Source organism: Oncorhynchus mykiss, chromosome 3 (assembly GCF_057628025.1).
Source record: "Oncorhynchus mykiss isolate SJ-2025 chromosome 3, ASM5762802v1, whole genome shotgun sequence".
In the NCBI taxonomy this organism is placed as follows: Eukaryota; Metazoa; Chordata; class Actinopteri; order Salmoniformes; family Salmonidae; genus Oncorhynchus; species Oncorhynchus mykiss.
This window is the reverse complement of record NC_143024.1, coordinates 63463159-63485964: the sequence shown is the minus strand read 5'-3', so window position 1 is coordinate 63485964 and position 22806 is coordinate 63463159. Positions and strand designations below refer to the sequence as shown.

General features: G+C 41.4%; 1 protein-coding gene across 1 annotated transcript in view; it reads left to right on the top strand.

Annotated features, from left to right (window-relative positions):
- Window positions 1-1551: 1551 nt before the first annotated feature.
- The window catches only part of LOC100135875 (aryl hydrocarbon receptor beta), a gene marked incomplete at its 5' end in the record, with an annotated part of 44594 nt that continues 23339 nt past the window's right edge, over window positions 1552-22806 (top strand). Inside the window, 2 exon segments of the mRNA NM_001124252.1 lie at window positions 1552-1772; window positions 7917-8104. Of these exon segments, the coding sequence (NP_001117724.1) occupies window positions 1711-1772; window positions 7917-8104 (250 nt within the window).

Here is a 22806-nt window from a genome sequence, read left to right as displayed (position 1 = left end):
GTTTGTGAAAGGCAATGGTAGCTTACTTTCACTGATGGGGAGGGAGGAGAATGGAGTTCCCTGCATACTTCGGGCACAGGATGGGAACATGGTAACAGATGCTTGCTATGAGGAAGTGTCACAGGGTTTTCTAGATAAACATGCTGTTTACAGAGGGCCACAGGGAGTGCTGGGAGTGTGAAACGCTGTCTCTGTGTGCCACACGCACGGCTTCTGACTGTCACTGAGGTGTGGTGATGTGTGGGAATATGGGCTGTGTTCTTTGGTCTATATGCTCTACAACATACAGACAGCCACCAGGGCTCTGCATGGGGCTAAATTGAACTTTTTATCAATCTCTCTCACTCTCCAGGCTTTTGTCATTAAATAAGTGAGGCTTGCACCAACTTGATGCTTGAAACCGTGCTGCAAATGTCAGCCCATCATTGTCAGACATAAATGTATTGACATTAAATTAGTAGGTTATTACTTTATTATTACCATGATATTGTACAATTAAACCACTATTACTTTTCTTTCACTAATGCAGGCACGGATCCATCCAAAATATCTGTAAGAACTCTACCAGCTAAGCTATGGTTCCCCCTAGTCAGATGTGTCACCCATGATGATGTTGAGTTGGAGCACCTGCATACAGTACGCTGTAAAGGTGTTACTGTGAATTTGACAGAAGCTTACAGTCAGCTCAGTGGCAAGTAAAATTCTCTATTTCACATTACAGTACACCGACAGTAATATAAATATGGTATCAATGCAAGTACTGTGTAATGACACAGTAAAATACCGTAAAATTGTGTATATGCTCCTAAAAACCAGTGAGATGGGAGAGGCGGGACTTGCAGCACATCAAGCATCACAAATAGAACCAAATGATATTTTAGTGCATGTTAGAGGATAAGCATTGGCCTACATGGTTATATTATTTGTGCATGTCATATCGAAAGTTGTTATAACTCTGTAGTTACTAAAATGATTGAATAACATTACTTGCAAATGTAAATGTTTAACTGATTCTACTGCACATGACTTCCAAATGAAAATGAATGTGTTTATAATCGATTTAATGCACGCAACAAACGTAGGGAGTTCTTTGCGCTTTTTCTACTGCTCTCGGGTATCCACTTCTATTCTGGTCCACCTTAAAAGTGCTCCGACTGTCCGTGTATGATTTCCTGACAACGCCCCATGCCAAAAACGATAGGCCAATTTTACCTGCTGTAAAAGAGCAGCTCCGAAGCTGTTCAAAGGGTTGGGTTGGGCTACGGCAAAATCTACCACTTTAGAATAAGTATTTTATTGTTTGTTTGGGGGTCTGGAGAGACTGGACTTCTCACGGAAAAAGAACAGGATCACGCACATATTAAGCTATTCATTCAGGGGAATTTTCCTAAAGTTGCTTAATCCCCCAAACACTTCTGGATTTTCACCGCGCATCTAACACGGTCGACTTTGACCGCCTGGGTCTGTCTACGTCGCGTTACGGGAGATCTGCGTTACAAAGAGACCTCTCTATTTTTAAATATGTTTTTATTTTATTTTACCTTTATTTAACTAGGCAAGTCAGTTAAGAACAAATCTTTGATGGGATTCACTTATGTCTGGACATTAACTTCCCTTGTTATTTGAGAACTGTCTGTGAGGAAGACAGTGAATGTTATTTTGTTGGTGTTTTTGAACATTTTATAGCCGATTTACAGCAGAAGCGTCACCATGTTGAGTAACAACGCTGGAGTCTATGCTGTCAAAAAGCGGAAGAAGCCCGTTCAGAAAACGTAAGGATGTCATTTAAACTTGTTTGACCAGACAATAAATGTTTTGGGAAGTTCGATTTTAGGTCTAGCTTGAGGTAGATAGTCTACAGAATCGTGCATGATTCTAACATTTGCAACATGTCTTTTCCCGACCATATATACCAAATATATTGACATGTTATAATGCAATTTCTCACAAATATGCTAATGAAAATACAATGTGTGCATTGCATGCATTACAATGTCAAGTGAGTTATTTTACTCTCGTTCGATGTAATTTCAGTAACAGCCAATTCAATGGCGTATTCAATAGCCAGGTGAGATATAATTAATATGTTTAAGCTTTACATTGGCTATTTATCCATGCAGCTAAATATAATCATTTACTTCGTGCTGTTGGATTATTTTCTTCATAAATGGTTATTAGTGTTGGTCTATTGCTAATTTTCTACTCTTTCTTCTGGGGTAACTGGCTTTCTTTCTACACAGACAGTGGTAAAAGTCTCACGTTTACGCACGCAAAGCTTGTAATAGTGCATGTGTGTTGTGTTGATGTGTTGCAGTAAATTTATGCCTGACCAGAAGTTCTGGTGCCTCCATTTAGTTTTCACCGGGTCACCTTAAGAATCTCTCATCGTGTATAGTTTTGGTCTGGCATGGAAATAGTACTCTTGCATTAATCACAATCAAGTTTGAGAGTCGGCTGCGCTCTCACGCGATGCTTAAAGGAGGGCGGGGTGCGCGGGATGATCGCTGGCTTGAAGTATGTTATTGTAATCTGATATACGGTTTCTTCTCATTATGCGAAAACACTTCTGCGTCTTTTCTACTTTTTTCGTTGAAGCATATTTTTTTGACACACACTGATATTACACAACCCAGTTACAAAAGACACGTGTTTTATAATGCCGTTTTTCGCGACTAAGTAAGATTTACTAATAGCTTGGCTGGAAAAAACAAAACTTTTCCTCCATGGAAAACTTAAGCGGTGCAATATGTTTGTATTTGTTGTAGGCTACTAGTATGCTATGACATTACTTTTCCAATGTTTCCACTTTTTTTTAATGATTCCAATAAAGTATTGAGAATGTTTCACGCGCATGAATAATTAATAACACCTAGATAAGTATTTGCTTACTATAATATATCCTAAAAATAAAATGTTAAAACGTTGATTTAACCAGGTTAATATTAGTTCATTACCATCTTCATGCTGTTATTTTCATGCATTCTAAATGCATTTTCTTTAGGCGTGACATGTTGGATTTGTCAAAACAACCAGACAAAATGAATGGAATGTGTTACAGCTATATGTGCATGTGTGCTTGTGGGCATGTGTCTGTTGAACGTCTATGTTCTCCATGTTAGTGAAATCATATACAGTTTTTTCAAATAGACCTTTCCCAGTATAAATCCCACATCAAAAATAAGTAACTTTAGACATGTGCCTGTGCGGACATATGTCTCTGTCTTTGTGAAGATGTGGGGCTGTTCAGAGAGGCCTAAGGTTTCCTGGACAGCCATCTGGGTTTTGCAGCACAAAGGCACCATGAGACTGACTGTAAAAAAAACTGTGGTCACTGCATAGTAGCATTCCAAAAGGGTTCTGTCCATCTGAATCTCTCATTTCTTTGTCAATTTTTTTCTCTCGCCTTTGCTCATAGGCCTACGGCATGCTTTCATACGTTTCTGCTCTTGTGTTTTCAGTAAGTTAAAGCATTCTACAAGTGGTTATATGCCTAATCATGTTAGACCAAATATGTGCATTACAGTAAAGATATCCAATATTATATTTTTAGTAACTGTAACTATTCTTTCAATATAAATGACAGATTGTTCTGTTAGGCCTCTAAATGTACAATTGAAAAGTACATGGACAACTTACACATTAGTACTATTGTAATTGCATAGTTAAGTTGCCTACCTGATGTAAAGTGTTTAACATATACAGTATATCTGAGACATTTCTACATCAGGTTGTGATTACTCCCAGAGCCCACTGTGTGACAATATGACTTAATTATTTCCTTAAGGTCATTAAAGTCTTTGTGGGAAAGATTGTGTGAAGGTGTGTGTTGTGTGTGTGTGTGTGTTTGCATGGTAGCTTAAGTAGCATGTGTGTGTTTGTATCTGTTTGTGAGTGTGAGAGAGTTACGGATGATTAAGATAAAATGTATTATTGAATGTTCAATTTTGTGGCAGAACACACTGTTCATAAGTAGATTTCCAATGATTTGTATGGTGTTACAGTTGTTAATCCGTTTCAGAACACGACAAAAAGCTTATTATGAGAGTGCTTACCATGTTCTGCTGGTGTCAACATTATTGTTGGCCAACAGCGAGGTAGGGGGATTAGTATGTCTCTACTAGCTAACAATGGGGGAAAGGTAGGTGTGTGTGTGTGTGTGTACACAAAGTCTAGCTGATAGAGGTGAGGCAGAAAGCCAAAACAAATCTTATGCACAACAGCATAATGGCTTATTGTTCTATGGTTGTCTCATATCTACAGGGATGCCTCCACAACAGCCTCAACTGTATACATCAAGTCACTGTTCTCAGCTGAACTTAGGCCACAACAGAAATTCACTAGGACCAGTTCGTTCTAACTGCAGCCTACATGTCAAACCAAAGACATATTTTAACAAACGTTTAGATTAATAATGTACCTGAGTGTGCTACTGTTATGTGGAGAAAAACCCCCACTCTACTTTCAACCTTAAATAATGCTTAATAACGCTACACTGTCTCTTTTATGTTGCCCCGCCTGATCTGGGGAATGGGTTTTAGTTCGAGACAAGAGACAGTTTCTTTGAACAAAGTAACAAGGATGGTAATACCATCGTGATACCAGCCTTCATAGCCAGGCTTTCTTCTACGTATAGGCAGCAGCCCTCAGTCTTTCTAGTGCTAGGGATCAGCTGATCAGACTGCAGCTCCCTGGGGGTTCGTGGAGAGGGGGACTCACTCAGTTTCCTTGCCAGGAGAGATGCCCTCCTGGCTGGCTACAGGACAACTTGAAGTGAGGTGTCCATACGTTACGGTGCTGTGGAGCCGTAGCGGATGAAACAGATCAGTCCATTTTCATCCGCAACTAACAGAGCTTAGGTGGAAGGAATGTTCAGAGCACCTCAGGAACAGATAAGTGGAAGGAAGACGTCGGCGAGTGGATATTGTGAAATAAAGTAGCTCTCTGTGTGTGTAGCCTTTCCTTCAGTGTTTCTGTAGTGTAGTAAGCTGTCCTTCATTAGAGTGTTTCAGTGCTGTTTATGCTAAATGTCATGTGCTGTTTGAGTGAGTGTCCACTCCAGTCCACCATGTGGCTGAATAAGTCCATGGTTTCAAAGTTGTTAGATCTGATTGCATGATTGTAGTTGTGGGTGCAGCCTACACATTTTTGGATGTATTCTCAGCCTGTTCAAAATACTTTCATGATCCCCAAACCACCCACTTTGAGCAGACAAAAGCATGCCGATTGCATTACAACGTACTCTGTGCAACATGAATCCCTATGAATCAGAGTGAAGGGTCTTTGGGTTCAGCCATGTCTTTTTGCACTTTAAATAGACTATCCATGAGAGAGGAAGAGAGAGAGATGAGGTAAACCTAGTTTGCTCTAACTCTAACAATGACTGCCCTGATGTCTGTGTCTGGAGTCCCATGATGCACTGCAACCGAAGGTGGAAAAAATGGGTCTGAATACTGGCATTTGTCTCCGCAGGCGTTTTTGAAAAGTGAGGTCAGTCTTGCTCTATTTCTGGTTAGGTATTGCTTGGGTCTAAGGACGGGAATTGAATTATGGCTGTATTCCCTGCAGGAAATTCAATAGGGAAGAGGGGGGAAAAACTATACCTATGATCATCGGCAGTTTCTGTAATGGGAAAGTCACACAAAGTATGGGAGAAGCAGCTCTGTGAGGAAGGTGGAACCCTTGAATTTGGGAGAAGGGGAGATGTGTGGTTGTTGAACCTGACCAGCAGCTGTTATCTCCTGCTGTTCACTAGCCTACACTAGTTTGGGTTGGGTCTTGTGTTGAGTTGGACTGTTGTATTGAAATGGATTAAAACCTTATATAGTCCACTTATCATGGTTTTTCTCCAGTTGGTGTGAATATGCTTTTTGTCCCCTGAGAATTCATTGTCTTACTGTTACAGTATGTGTTACAGGCACTGTTTGAACAAAGCCCTTGAGATAAATAGCAGCTGCCACTCCTCCAACCCACATTTGAAAACGTTTAATGGTGTACTGAAGTCGTCCACTTTTGCTCCAGCAGGTGTGAGGGGAGTTGTAGCCTCCTGACTCCCATGGTTTGGGTTTAGGGTATGTGTCATCTCCCTCCCTCCCTCTCTTCCAGTCCCAGCATGCTTGGCTTGAGCCTGAGCATGTGTGTCTGATTTGCAATTAATGACATGTGTGGTGGTCAACAATGGTGGTCCCAAGACTTCATCACACAGTTGCTCCTGAAGTGAAATAGAACATGAGCTCAACAAAACAAACAAAGACCATGAGTAGCCTCTGATGTGGCCAAAAATACTTGGTTTTGACACAGTGGAAATTAGAAAAAAAATCGAATTTAAGTCCTCAAGGTTGCATTGGAATTATTAAATAGATGTGAACGTTTGTAGACATTAATAACTCTCCATCTTTGTTAATTGTAATGTTTCCACTATTCCACTACAGGCTTTTTTTGCATTGCAGGACGTTTAATATTGGATAAACTGTAGAGAGGAGTGATATTTGTATAGTGCATGCCAGCAGCTGCACTGTAGGGTGTTCAATGCTTTTCTACTTAAAGCAGGCCATCCCTCTGGCCTCAGGCGCTGCGATTGTCTCGTCTGACTCCTATCTCAGTAGGCTAATGATGCATGATGACTCACATTATAAAACAGTGTGCATCACTATGTTTATTAGTCACGTTTATGAGTTGCATCGTCTTTCCTGCTTTCGGGCAAGAGTGGCGTACCACATTGCTCAGTGGGTTTCAATGCTGTATGCGGCGCACCACTATTGCTCATTGGGTTTCGATACTGTTCATGTTTTTATTAGTGTGTCATACACCAGTGATGGGAAGTTTGGCTGTTTTTACCGACTTTTCAACTCATTCAGTCAAAAAAACATGAATTTGTTTATTTGATTCAGTAATGCCTAGAGCACGCAGGACCCACTACCGGCGAACGATGGACTAAAAACGTGAAAGAATCATGACGGGGGGCTTATTGGAGCTGTCGTTTGTGACTGAGAATTCTGAAAGTGTGCTTCAAACTACGTACAGTTGTGATTGCTAGGCATACAAATAAGATTATTTCTTGATACCTTTGAAACCAGTTCTAATTGCGGTCGCAAACGGACTAGATTGTGAGCGACTCTTGACGTAATGCCATTGCTTGACTGTGCGAGGGAGATTAGCACAACAAACTCCAGAAGCCCCCCCAAATGATTTGTTCGTTCACAAGTTCGAGTGTTGAGCAGAGGCAGCCTATGTATGTTTGGGTAGAAAGCTGTGTCCATCAATAACAAACAATAATCAATGAATTGCTTTCTTTTTTGCACCATGTAATCAGTTATGAGTTCTATATATGCCTTTTCCTTCTCTATGCGGCCTGCAGCATGAGCTATTTTCTGTGTGCACGTGATAGACAGTTGTTGGTAGGAGCCGCTGAGCTGGGGGAGCTCGTATTAATCCTGCTGTAGGACTCATTACGGCCAGCAGCAGGTCACATGAACAACTCAAATGAAAGAGTCGCATGCAAAAAGAAATTGAAGTTGTTCAAAAAATAACAAATTGTTTACGAACTGTACCTCCCTATCGAACCCCAAACTCAGAAAATGCTATGCCCTGGCAGGGCCTGCAGGCAAGGATGACTGAAGTGAGTCGGTCTTGGTTCATTTCGTTTTTAAAGTTCCTGTTCCCCTCTGCTTATGAAAGTGTTACGAAATGTTTCCTTTGTTAAATGATTCATGCTTCTTATTTCATCACAGGAAGCTGTTTTAGTGGATGTCACTCTTGCCAAGCATTTAAAGCTTATGGCATTTAGCTATAATAACATGTGTCATTGACATATTTTAGGTAAGCTAAAGTCTAAAGTGTGATGTGTACACTGGCCATTATGAAGTACAGTGCATTTTACAACAAACTAACCACAACGATACTGTCTCTTTGCCCCTCAGCAAGAAAACCCCTGCTCCAGAAGTGGTCAAGTCGAACCCTTCCAAACGCCACCGGGATCGGCTGAACGGGGAGCTGGACAGGCTGACGGGCCTTCTACCATTCCCTGAGGATGTGTGCTCTCGCCTGGACAAACTCTCCGTGCTCCGCCTCAGCGTTGGGTACCTGAAGGTCAAGAGCTTCTTCAAAGGTGAGTGTCAGCTCAAGTGCCAGTCAAGTACCAAATTAATCAAACAAACATTGCTTGACTTGGGCTGGAGCTGTCCGGAACGCCATACCGGCACTTCACCTTTTTGGGGAACCGTGTACCAGCTCCTCTATAGAAGCAAAGTAGCCTATCGCTGGCCCAGATTCACACACCGAGGCAAAAAAGGTTGACCAAAGCGGAATGATGGCGGGATCTTCATTGAATAGCAATGGAGAGTAGGCATTCATTTCCTGATTCCGCTTTGTTCGAGTTTATTTTCAGCTAGTCTGTGAATCTGTGAGTGACAGTAGGCTGTTTGAGATTGAACCAGATTGAAAATGTGCCAGCCTGAATGACATGAGGCGCTGTACCAAGTTGTCAAGTTATGGTTTTTAAGGTCATCAAAGGTCATGGAAATTAGTTGAATAATTGTTGTTCATGTAATTCATGAAGGCACACTTTTAAATATGATCAATCAATAAAAACAATTTTGAAAACGACATATCAGCCGTTATAGGAATGACCCTTCAGTATATGTCTGTGGTTCTGCATGTGTGCCAGTGCGAGTAGGCCATTGCCCGAGGAGAGAGAGCGCAACATTTCAAATCAAATTACATTTTATTTGTCACATACACATGTTTAGCAGATGTTATTGCGGGTGTAGCGAAATGCTTGTATTTATTTAAGATCGACTGCAGCAGGTATAAAATAATGACACACTAACTTGATCACCAATTCAAAACATAACTTGTAGCAGTTATGTCGCTAGTTAACTATAGCTAACTAAGCATTCATTTTGTTGTTGCCTTTCCACTGGCACGGTAGAGCCTAAATAAATCTGTACCATTGGAAAGCTGGGATTCCCCTCTATTAAACAGTAGCCATGTAACTGAATTGACAAATAACTTGCTGTGCATAGATCTCCCCCAAAACATGAATATTTGAGCTTTATATATTAACATGCCGAGTTAGATATCGTGCTTGAAGTAGTCTACCTTGTCCATTTGATCCGTGATTTATTGAATGAGGGAATCATTTTACAAAGATAAAGGTTTTTGGTTGTAATGTTGAAAAAGCCAAGCCTGCACACCCAGGAGCTCTCCATATGGAGGGTTGACCAGATGTTGACAACATGTGACTAACAGTGCAGTTCCACAGTTGAAGCTGGAAGTTTACATACACCTTAGCCAAGTACATTTAAACTCAGTTTTTCACAATTCCTGATATTTTATCCTCGTAAGCATTCCCTGTCTGAGGTCAGTTAGGATCACTACTTTGTTTTAAGAATGTGAAATGTCAGAATAATAGTAGAGAGAATGATTTATTTCAGCTTTTATTTCTTTCATCACATACCCAGTGGGTCAGAAGTTTACATACACTCAATTAGTGTTTGGTAGCATTGCCTTTAAATTGTTTATCTTGGGTCAAGCATTTCGGGTAGCCTTCCACAAGCTTCCCACAATAAGTTAGGTGAATTTTGGCCCATTCCTCCTGACAGAGCTGGTGTAACTGAGTCATGTTTGTAGGCCTCCTTGCTTGCACACGCTTTTTCAGTTCTGCCCACACATTTTCTGTAGGATTGAGGTCAGGGCTTTGTGATGGCCACTCCAATACCTTGACTTTGTTGTCCTTAAGCCATTTTGCCACAACTTTGGAAGAATGCTTGGGGTCATTGTCCATTTGGAAGACCCATTTGTGACCAAGCTTTAACTTCCTGACATGTCTTGAGATGTTGCTTCAATATATCCACATCATTTTCTTCCCTCATGATGCCATCTATTTTGTGAAGTGCATCCGCCCCTCCTGCAGCAAAGCACCCCCACAACATGATTCTGCCACCCCCGTGCTTTACGGTTGGGATGGTGTTTTTTGGCTTGCAAGCCTCCCCCTTTTTCCTCCAAACATAACGATGGTCATTATGGCCAAACAGTTCTATTTTTGTTTCCTCAGACCAGAGGATATTTCTCCAAAAAAATATGGTCTTTGTCCCCATGTGCAATTGCAAACCGTAGTCTGGCTTTTTTTATGGCGGTTTTGGAGCAGTGGCTTCTTCCTTGCTGAGTGGCCTTTCAGATTATGTCGATATAGGGCTTGATTTACTGTGGATTTTTTTTACTTTTTTTATTTTACCTTTATTTAACTAGGCAAGTCAGTTAAGAACAAATTCTTATTTTCAATGACGGCCTAGGAACAGTGGGTTAACTGCCTGTTCATAGATACTTTTGTACCTGTTTCCTCCAGCATCTTCACAAGGTTCTTTGCTTTTGTTCTCGGATTGATTTGCACTTTTCGCACCAAAATACAATGGGGCAAAAAAGTATTTAGTCAGCCACCAATTGTGCAAGTTCTCCCACTTAAAAAGATGAGAGAGGCCTGTAATTTTCATCATATGTACACTTCAACTATGACAGACAAAATGAGAAAGAAAATCCAGAAAATCACATTGTAGGATTTTTTATGAATTTCTTTGCAAATTATGGTGGAAAATAAGTATTTGGTCACCTACAAACAAGCAAGATTTCTGGCTCTCACAGACCTGTAACTTCTTCTTCTTCTTCTGTCCACTGTATTAATGGCACCTGTTTGAACTTGTTATCAGTATAAAAGACACCTGTCCACAACCTCAGAATAATCTGTCTGTAAACAATTGTTGGAAAAAGGGAAAAGCTAGAGGAAATGTTGTGTGGTTGACTGCAGAGCATCAGCTGACCCAGGACATAACAACATGACAACAATTGAACTAGAATCTCCAACGCAGCATACACAGCAGTACTAGGCCTTCCTTTGGCTCCCAGAATCACAACAATCCTACTATGGCACGATAGGCCCTGATTCCAGCTAATTTCCCTGAACAAGGGCCATTTGTAAACACATCTGAAAGCGCTATCTTGTATTTCCTTGTTCCGTGACTATTTTTATGTACTGTTGAAAGTCTGCACTCCCCTAGTGGGTTGGCAGCAGGACAGCCTCAGAGCGCGGACATGAATAAATCAAGATGTTGTTGCATCTGTAGAAATGTGCCCAGGCCTGCCCCTGTCACTCTGTTTGTCTAACCTGGGTCACCTAAATATTTGAAGCCTTTCGGGCCATTTCTACTTTCGACGCAGACACAACAAACGTGTCGCCAGTAATGCACTTGGTAGACAACATAACGGGATGTTTTTGTTATCATGCTGTATAGTTTCAATACCATACATCAGTGAATCTTTCTGTTACGTCATGGCTATAAAATACTTACATAAACAGGCAAACAGGCAACGTAATTCCTGAGACGGGGCGGCAGGGTAGCCTAGTGGTTAGAGCGTTGGACTAGTAACCGGAAGGTTGCGAGTTCAAACCCCCGAGCTGACAAGGTACAAATCTGTCGTTCTGCCCCTGAACAGGCAGTTAACCCACTGTTCCCAGGCCGTCATTGAAAATAAGAATTTGTTCTTAACTGACTTGCCTAGTTAAATAAAGGTAAAAAAAAAAAGACGAAAAATAAAAGAAACGACATAAGTTATAGCTCAATACTCCAATTAGCATCTGTCTTAAGCCAGTACTGTATCTCGGAAAAGGAACCATGTCATCGTGGTCCATCTCTCGAGCTCTCTTTCTTGGAATTTCAGATCATCAAATCTTTAACTCTTTTTACCTTGTGTTGTTGTGGTGATGATAATCGTAAGGAAAGAGTCCTGAAACAGACAGGTATGTTTCACTGCTCTCGTGCCAATTTGCCATTGGCGACAGAAAGCTACTTAAGAGTGCATGGCATGCTAGGAATCTGATAGAAGGGAAAGAGCACATCCTCAACAGTCGTTACGTTACCCCCCACGCCCCCCCCCCCCTCCCCAATGTAATGGATACCACTGAAAATATCACAGGCTGCCACTTAATCATATCGATAAATTGAGTGTTGAGCACAGCAGAGGTGGAATTTACATAAGCTTTGGCCACTGGCCCATATTACCTTTACATAAGCTTTGGCCACTGGCCCATATTACCTAACAATGATTGACTGGGATTGGGACAGTCACATACCAAATGTTTGGTTCTATATCATGCAGAGCAATGTCCAGTTACTCATAAGATGCCTAATCATTCAAAAACCAAAAACCAACTACAACAACCTCAACATGGCAGCCATTGAGGGTTAACAGACATCAAAGCCGGAGCGTTGGCAGAGGAATTGCTGAGTCAGTTACTTTGGCGCCTCTGGCACAGCCACCATATCCTCTCAGTCTCCATGTCTTCTTACACTCTCAACCCTGGCCAGAACCATAACCCTGGCCATTGGTGAGCGTTGATGGGCAGTTTCAGCTTTAGAAAACCAATGACTTCTTTATTCACATTCTCAGTGAATCCTCAATAACTCAGCCCTCAACCTCTACCGCCATAGGCGCCAACATGAGGTCCTGTAGTGGGCTAGGCATTGACAAGCTCACATCCCATAGATTTATGAGCTGTTAGAACTAGTTATTTAAAGTTTATCCCTCTCTTCTTACAGTCTATTTAGCTCTGGAAAAAGTCCCTGGTCTGTGTACAGTGCAAGACTCGCTGATTTAAAGAATGGATCGGTTTGAAAGTGTTGAAAGACGAATCACAGCTCTGCTCATCTCAAACCAGAGGTGATGACGTTCCTAAAGAGAGTTGACTCCTCCTCATATGTCATTGCGCCCTCTCACCCCTTTCTCTCCCACATGAGATATGATTTATATTCCCTGTCATAGAGAAGTTCTTATGTCAACTTTGCGTGGGGTAAGCGTGTGACCCGGTGATTCATAAACTGTGTTCCATTCATGTTTAATTACACAGGTGAGCTATGAAGGCCTGAAGGATTCTGGTCTGCGCTGTTAAAGTGGATAAAGAGGAGAATGATAAAGGTGTCTGTGAGGGAGGCAATTCTCTCTCTCTCTCTCTCTCTCTCTCTCTCTCTCTCTCTCTCTCTCAATTTAAGATATTTATTGGCATGGCAAACATATGTTAACATTGCCAAAGCAAGTGAAGTAGATAATTAACAAAAGTGAAATAAACAATAAAAATGAACAGTAAACATTATACACACAGAAATTCCAAAATAATAAAGACATTTGAAATGTCATATTATATCTATATACAGTGTTGTAGCAATGTGCAAATAGTTAAAGTACAAAAGGGGAAAATAAATAAACATAAATACAGTGCATTGCGAAAGTATTCGGCCCCCTTGAACTTTGCGACCTTTTGCCACATTTCAGGCTTCAAACATAAAGATATAAAACTGTATTTTTTTGTGAAGAATCAACAACAAGTGGGACACAATCATGAAGTGGAACGACATTTATTGGATATTTCAAACTTTTTTAACAAATCAAAAACTGAAAAATTGGGCGTGCAAAATTATTCAGCCCCTTTACTTTCAGTGCAGCAAACTCTCTCCAGAAGTTCAGTGAGGATCTCTGAATGATCCAATGTTGACCTAAATGACTAATGATGATAAATACAATCCACCTGTGTGTAATCAAGTCTCCGTATAAATGCACCTGCACTGTGATAGTCTCAGAGGTCCGTTAAAAGAGCAGAGAGCATCATGAAGAACAAGGAACACACCAGGCAGGTCCGAGATACTGTTGTGAAGAAGTTTAAAGCCGGATTTGGATACAAAAAGATTTCCCAAGCTTTAAACATCCCAAGGAGCACTGTGCAAGCGATAATATTGAAATGGAAGGAGTATCAGACCACTGCAAATCTACCAAGACCTGGCCGTCCCTCTAAACTTTCAGCTCATACAAGGAGAAGACTGATCAGAGATGCAGCCAAGAGGCCCATGATCACTCTGTATGAACTGTAGAGATCTACAGCTGAGGTGGGAGACTCTGTCCATAGGACAACAATCAGTCGTATATTGCACAAATCTGGCCTTTATGGAAGAGTGGCAAGAAGAAAGCCATTTCTTAAAGATATCCATAAAAAGTGTCATTTAAAGTTTTCCACAAGCCACCTGGGAGACACACCAAACATGTGGAAGAAGGTGCTCTGGTCAGATGAAACCAAAATTGAACTTTTTGGCAACAATGCAAAACGTTATGTTTGGCGTAAAAGCAACACACCATCCCCACTGTCAAACATGGTGGTGGCAGCATCATGGTTTGGGCCTGCTTTTCTTCAGCAGGGACAGGGAAGATGGTTAAAATTGATGGGAAGATGGATGGAGCCAAATACAGGACCATTCTGGAAGAAAACCTGATGGAGTCTGCAAAAGACCTGAGACTGGGACGGAGATTTGTCTTCCAACAAGACAATGATCCAAAACATAAAGCAAAATCTACAATGGAATGGTTCAAAAATAAACATATCCAGGTGTTAGAATGGCCAAGTCAAAGTCCAGACCTGAATCCAATCTAGAATCTGTGGAAAGAACTGAAAACTGCTGTTCACAAATGCTCTCCATCCAACCTCACTGAGCTCGAGCTGTTTTGCAAGGAGGAATGGGAAAAAATGTCAGTCTCTCGATGTGCAAAACTGATAGAGACATACCCCAAGCGACTTACAGCTGTAATCTCAGCAAAAGGTGGCGCTACAAAGTATTAACTTAAGGGGGCTGAATAATTTTGCAAGCCCAATTTTTCAGTTTTTGATTTGTTAAAAAAGTTTGAAATATCCAATAAATGTCGTTCCACTTCATGATTGTGTCCCACTTGTTGTTGATTCTTTACAAAAAAATACAGTTTTATATCTTTATGTTTGAAGCCTGAAATGTGGCAAAAGGTCGCAAAGTTCAAGGGGGCCGAATACTTTCGCAATGCAATGTATGGGTTGTATTTTACAATGGTGTTTGTTCTTCAGTGGTTGCCCTTTTCTTGTGTCAACAGGTCACAAATATTGCTGCTGTGGTGGCACACTGTGGTATTTCACCCAGTAGATATGGGAGTTTATCAAAATTGGATTTGTTTTCAAATACTTTGTGGATCGGTGTAATCTCTCTCTCTCTCTCAGTTGTGTTGTTCCTCTGGCATTTTGTTGGCACCTCTAAATCACGCAGACAGATGGTAGTGAGTAGAAAAGCTGCTCTGACTTTTTTTTAGATACTTGTAGGAGGTATTTTTAGTACACAATGGATGATAGCTATACATGCTTCATACACAGTTGGTTTGTTGTGTCTACACTTCTTTGATGCTCAATGGCTAAGTGGCTATATTTTTTAACAATTTGGAAAAGAATGAGTGGCAGAAGAATTAAAATAATGAGACAGCTTCCTTCCCCTCCTCTCTCCTCTCTGCACTCAGAGTCAGAGGTCAAGGTTCAGAAAGTTACCCTCTCCCCCGGCCCCGGCACACACCTCCTCTTCCATCCTCCCTCCTGGGAGTCCCTTTTCAACAGGAAAAACATCCCTGTCCCAAAGTGGGAGTGGAGGAACAAACATCATACTGTTGAACTTTCAGTGAGTCTGGGCTTTCACTTGGCTTACAGGAAGTTGAATAGATACGGTCCTAATAGACAGGTAACTGCCAAAATAAAGGAAACACCAACATAAATTGTCTTAATAGGCCGTTGGGCTACCACAACCTGCCAGAACCGCTTTAATGCGCCTTGGCATAGATTTTACAAGTGTCTGGAACTCTATTGCAGGGATGCGACACCTTTCTTCCACAAGAAATAAAAATAAAAAAAAATAAAAAATGTATGATGGTGGAAAACGCTGTCTCATGCACCGCGCCAGACTGCGCTGTGATCTGGTGACTGAGACACACACACACACCCTAACCATATTTAGGGGACTTTGAGTGGTTTTCTGGCCTATCCAGAAAAAATAATACATTTTCTCTACCTCTGAGTGACAGAGCAAATCCAGCAATCGTGGTTTCATCTCACTGTGAAACTCTCAACATCATTTTGTAGAATTGAAACACGACCACTTTCCCTTGGTCACAGAGGGACGAAATGACCTTTTGCATAAAACTGAAGTTATAACGAGTCTGCAGACGTTAGAATGGTGTCTCTGCGTTGCTCAGAGGAGGCTTGGCAGAAAATGCTCTGTCGTCAGTTATATGAAATGGGGCCAAATTTGTAATTTCACTAAATATGATCATATTTATTCTATAGTTATAAGAAAAGTGAAATCTTATAGTAATTCATTTATAATTTGATTGTTACTATATTTAGAAAGCATTTCAGTCATTTCAAGCCCTATTCACCCAGAGTTGTTGAATATATTTTCATTATATTTGTACTATGTACTCGAGCTTATGTCATCAAAATGAGTACACGTCAGCAATTGATAACTATTTTTAACAAAAAAATCCGTCCCTTTCAAGAACTATGCAGCATTCCTAGTTATTGTTAATGGCCATCTCATGAAAAATAATTTATTTTGGGAATGTCTATTTAGAAGGAAATCTACATTCTGCCATAAAGCTCAAGAGGCCCGCTATGTTCCTTTGTGACACATCTATCAAAGTTGCAGAGATCTCTTCTTCTACAGTAGCCATGGTATTTAAAATAATGGGCAACTGGGCATGTTTTTACATGACCCTAAACATGATCGGATGTAAATTGCTTAATTAACTCAGGAGCCACACTTGTGTGGAAGCACCTGCTTTCAATATACTTTGTATCCCTCATTTACGCAAGTGTTTCTTTATTTCGGCAGTTATCTGTACATGTATGTATCACGGCTCAGGATATGACCCAAATGCAGACACAGAAGGTGGATAGTACAGTTCTCAGATGATTTATTGTGAACACGAGGCAGCCAAAGGGCAGGTCGAGGACAGACAGGGGTTTGTGATCAGGTCAGAGTCAGGCAGGTACTGGACAGCAGGCAAGCTCAGAGTAAGGAATAGTCAGAACTGAGAAAACTAGGAAACAGAACTTAAGAAATAGGAAGATGGGAAAGCACGCTAGACGAACTGGCAACAGACAAACAGAGAACACAGGTATAAATGCCCTGGGGATAATGGGGAAGATGGGCGACACCTGGAGGGGGGTGGAGACAAGCACAAAGACATGTGAAACAGATCAGGGTGTGACTATGTGTAAATTGTGTGTGTCAGTGTTCATTATGTCAACAAACATAGTGACTAAAATATTTGTCAAACATTTTTCAGTGGCAATTGATGAGAATATAACTGATTCAAAAGACCCTGAAAAAAACTCTAACTAAACATTTTTTTTATTTCAGTTGACTAAAAGAAGACGAGACACAATTATCTAAATCTGACAACTAAGTGTACTGGACAAGAGTTTTTGGAGAGATTGAGAGCTTTTCAGTGATAAGCACAATTAATATTAGCAGCACAGCAGCTCAGCGCAGTTCTGTTCAGCAGTAGGAAGGACATGCCACACCAGACACACACAGCCTACATCAGCTCGTGAGCTGCAAGGGAGCAAGCGATTAGTGTGGCCAGACAGTCTCCGCTCTGCCTTCGATTATACAGATTGTGCAGGGGACTCCTATGCTTCCCTTTGCTTTAGATACCCTTTGCCTGGTCAAGAAACACAAGCTGCTTTACAAAATTAAATACAATAGCAGCATTGAGTTTAATTTTAATATAACAGTCTAGCTATGTTTTTCTCTCTGTTGAGTATATAAAGTTGTCTGTCTTTGAATTTGTAACGAGTCTGCAGACATTGAAATTGATGATTGAGTTGAAGGCGAACCCTTGTGGGGCCCCTGTGTTGAGGATCAGCAAAGTGGAGGTGTTGTTTCCTACCTTCACCACCTGGGGGTGGCCCGTCATGGAAGTCCAGGACCCAGTTGATTTGATTTGATTTGAATGCTGAGCTGTAGTCAATGAACATAATTCTCACATAGGTATTCTTCTTGTCCAGATGCAATAGGACGGTGTGCAGTGCGATGGCGATTGCATTGTCTGTGGATCTATTGGGGCGGTAAGCAAATTGAAGTCGGTATAGGGTGTCAGGTAAGATGATATGATCTTTAACTAGCCTCTCAAAGTACTTCATGACGACAGAAGTGAGTGCTACTCATTTAATGGTAATTTATTTCAGTTACCTTTGCTTTCTTGGGTACAGGAATAATGTTGGACATCTTGAAGCAAGTGGGGACAGCAGACTGGGATAGGGAGAGATTGAATATCTCCGTAAACAGCTGGTTTAGCATGCTCTGAGAACAAGGCTAGGGATGCCGTCGCGAGGGTTAATACGCTTAAATGTCTTACTCACGTCGATCACGGAGAAGGAGGGCCCATAGCCCTTGGTGGCGGGCCGCGTCGGTGGCACTTTGTTATTGTCATGTCTGCTTACCGCTCCCCCTCTCTGGTTGCTCGAGGACGCCTGGCTGCCCACCATTACGCACTCCTGCCACCATCGTTACGCACATCAGCACTTCATTGGACTCACCTGGACTCCATCACTTTATTGATTGCCCCTTCTTTATCTGTCTATTCCTCAGTTTAATCCCCGTGTCAGCATTAATGTAATTTTGTTTCCCTTGTTCAGACACTGTCCGTGATTTGTTTCATGTCTGTTATTGATTAAATATTCACTCCCTGTACTTGCTTCTCGTCTCCCAGCGTCTGTCCTCACATTTATCCTCAAAGCAGGCAAAGGTGTTTAGCTTGTCCGGAAGCAAGACGTTGGTGTCCACAACGTGGCTGGTTTTCCCTTTGTATTACGTGATTGTCTGTAGACCCTGCCACATACGTCTCGTGAATTGCAACTCCGCTTTGTCTCTGTATTGACGTTTAGGAACACCTTCCTAATGTTGAATTGCACCCCCTTTTGCCCTCAGAACAGCCTCAATTCCTCAGGGCATGGACTCTACAAGCGTTCCACAGGGATGCTGTTCCATGTTGACCCCAATGATTCCCACAGTTGTATCAAGTTGGTTAGGTGGTGGACTGTTCTTGATACACACGGGAAACTGTTTAGCGTGAAAAACCCAGCAGCTTTGCAGTTCTTGACACACGCAAACTGTTGGGCCTGGCACCTACTACCATACCCTGTTCAAAGGCACTTAAATATTTTGTCTTGCCAATTCAGCCTCTGAATGGCATACATACTATACAAAATCCATGCCTCAATTGTCTCAAGTCTTAAAAAGCATTCTTTAATTTAACCTGTCTCTTCCCCTTCATCTACACTGATTGAAGTGGATTTAACAGGTGACTGCTAAGGGATCATAGCTTTCACCTGGATTCACCAGGTCAGTCTATGTCATGGAAAAAGCAGGTGTTCCTAATGTTTGTCATATTTCTGTTGTAGGGAAGATAATTGGATGTTATGCAGAAAAATATGTTGATAGGACAAGGCTAGGTATGTTTGTGCACATGGAAGTCAGTGATTTACAGAGCATTTGCAAAGTATTCAGACCCCTTGACTTGTTCCACATTTTGTTACGTTACAGCCTTATTTTAAAAATTTAGTTTTTTAAAATCCTCGTCAATACCCCACAATGACAAAGCAAAAACAGGTTTTTAGACATTTTTGCAAATGTATTAAAAATAAAAAATTATAAACAGAAATACCTTATTTACATAAGTATTCAGACCCTTTGCTAAGAGACTTGAAATTGAGCTCAGGGGCATCCTGTTTCCATTTATCATCCTTGAGATGTTTCTACTACTTGATTGGAGTCCACCTGTGGTAAATTCAATTGATTGGACATGATTTGGAAAGGCACACAACTGTCTGTATAAGGTCCCACAGTTGACAGTGCATGTCAGAGCAGAAAAACAAGCCATGAGGTTGAAGGATTTATCTATAGATCGCCGAGACAGGATTGTGTTGAAGCACATATCTGGGGAAGGGTACCAAAACAATTCTGCCGCATTGACGTAAATTGAAGAAGTTTGGAACCACCAAGACTCTTCATAGAGCTGGCTGCTGGCTCGGCCAAACTGAGTAATCGGGGGAGAAGGGCTCCAGAGTTCCTCTGTGAAGATGGGAGAACCTTCCAGAAGGACAACCATCTCTGCAGCACTCCACCAATCAGGCCTTTATGGTAGAGTGGCCAGACGGAAGCCACTCCTCAGTAAAAAGGTATATGACAGCTCGCTTGGAATTTGCCAAAAGGCACATAATGGACTATCAGACCATGAGAAACAAGATTCTCTGGTCTGATGAAACCAATATTGAACTCTTTGGCCTGAAGGCTAAGCGTCACGTCTGGAGGAAACCTGGCACCATCCCTACAGTGAAGCATGCATAACACAGCAGCATCAATGGCAGGTTCTGGGAGACTTTGAAAGGGCATTTGGTTGACTAAAATTTCTCACTGTTTTTGTCATTTTGAATATAACTAGACAAAATCATTATTCAAATTACAACAATTTGACTAAGACTGATGATATTTTAGTCAAAGTTACATAGACTAGACTAAATCAAAAATCTTAATTTGAAGCCTAACAATTTGTTCAATGGGCAGGTTTTTTCCCTGACACCGTGAGGCTACTTTCCCATTATTATCATGTGCTGGAGGAACAGAGACATAGTGGCACCTGCCCAATGCAGCATCATTTGTATTCTGCTATTAGTGGCATTTTTATGGGCATACAATACATGCCAATGTAACCCCTCGCCCTTTGACCCTACTCCTTTAGCATCCACATGTTATGGACATGCAGCACCTGAAACCTTGCACACTTGTCTCAGCCCCAACCGGTCAACAAGTTTAAAGAGCACAGTGTCCATGCCAACTCTAGCCTTGCGTGGCATGGTCTTTTAAAAACTGGGCTTAGCGACTTTGAATCGGTGATTAAAGGGCCTCAGTTGCATTGTTGTCGTTTTTCATTCTTTATTTGATATGATTGAACAATAGACGCCGGAAAGTGGGTCATTTGCACACTTGGCAATAGCAGATTGCATCATCACACATTGCATTGTCTCATGGTCCACACTGTAAAGTATTCAAAGAGCTTTGATATTCATTGTGATGTCGTTCATTGTCTCTGTTTCCGTCGGCCGGGTTGAATTCCCAGAGACTGTGTTATGTAGTGAAGTTGAAAATCTCACAGAATAGTAGAGTATGGACCTACACTACCAGTCAAAAGTTTTAGAACATCTATTCATTCAAAGGTTTTCCTTTATTTCTACTATTTTCTACACTGTAGAACAATAGTGAAGACATCAAAACTATGACATAACACATTTGGAATCATGTAATAAACAAAAAAGTGTTAAACAAATCAAAATAGATTTGAGATTTGAGATTCTTCAACTAGTTACCCTTTGCCTTGATGACAGCTTGGCACACTCTTGCCATAGTCTCAACCAGCTTCCTGAGGTATCATCCTGAAATGCATTTCAAATAACAGGTTAGCCTTCTTAAAAGTTAATTTCTGAAATGTATTTCCTTCTTAATGTGTTTAAGCCAATCAGTTGTGTTGTGACAAGGTAGGTGTGGTATGCAGAAGATAACCAAATTTGGTTAAAGACCACGTCCATATTATGGCAAGAACAGGTCAAATAAGCAAAGAGAAATGACAGTCCATCATTACTTTAAGACATGAAGGTCAGTCAATCCGGAACATTTCAAAAACGTTGAAAGTTTCTTCAAGTGCAGTCGCAAAAACCATCAAGCGCTATGATGAAACTGGCTCTTATGAGGACCGCCACAGGAATGGAAGACCCAGAGTTACCTCTGCTGCAGAGGATAAGTTCATTAGTTACCAGCCTCAGAAATTGCAGCCCATATAATTGCTTCACAGAGTTCAAGTAACAGACACATCTCAACATCAATTGTTCAGAGGAGATTGTGTGAATCAGGCTTTCATGGTTGAATTGCTGCAAAGAAACCACTACTAAAGGACACCAATAAGAAGAAAATACTTGCTTGGGCCAAGAAACATGAGCAATGGACAGTAGACCGGTGGAAATCTGTCCTTTTGTCTGGAGTCCAAATTGGAGATTTTTGGTTCCAACCGCCGTGTCTTTGTGAGATGCGGTGTGGGTGAATGGATGATCTCTGCATGTGTGGTTCCCACCGTAAAGCATGGAGGAGGAGGTGTTATGGTATGGGGGTGCTTTGCTGGTGACACTGTCTGTGATTTATTTAGAATTCAAGGCACACTTAACCTGTAACGGCCGTTGGTGGAAGAAGGTGAGGACCAAGGTGCAGCATGGTAGGTGTTCATCTTTTATTCGTTGAACTGAACACTGAATAGACAAACAATAAAGAGAACAACCAAAACATTTCTGTCTGGTGCAGACACAAAAACAGAAAGCAACTACCCACACCACACAGGTGGGAAAAGGCTACCTAAGTATGGTTCTCAATCAGAGACGATAGACAGCTGCCTCTGATTGAGAACCACACCCGGCCAAACAACACAGAAATCCAAAACATAGAATGCCCACCCTAGTCACATGTGACATGACCAGCATGGCTACCACAGCATTCTGCAGCAATAAGCAATCCCATTTGGTTTGGGCTTGGTGGGACTACTGTATCATTTGTTTTTCAACAGGACAATGACCCAACACACCTACAGGCTGTGTAATGGCTATTTCACAAAGAAGGAGAGTGATGGAGTGCTGCATCAGATGACCTGGCATCCACAATCCCCCGACCTCAACCAAATTGAGATGGTTTGAGATGAGTCAGACCGCAGAGTAAAGGAAAAGCAGCCAACAAGTGCTCAGTATGTGTGGGAACTCCGTCAAGACTGTTGGAAAAATGTGTTCCAGGTGAAGCTGGTTGAGAGAATGTCAAGAGTGTGCAAAGCGGTCATCAAGGCAAAAGGTGGCTATTTGAAGAATCTCAAATACAAAATATATTTTGATTT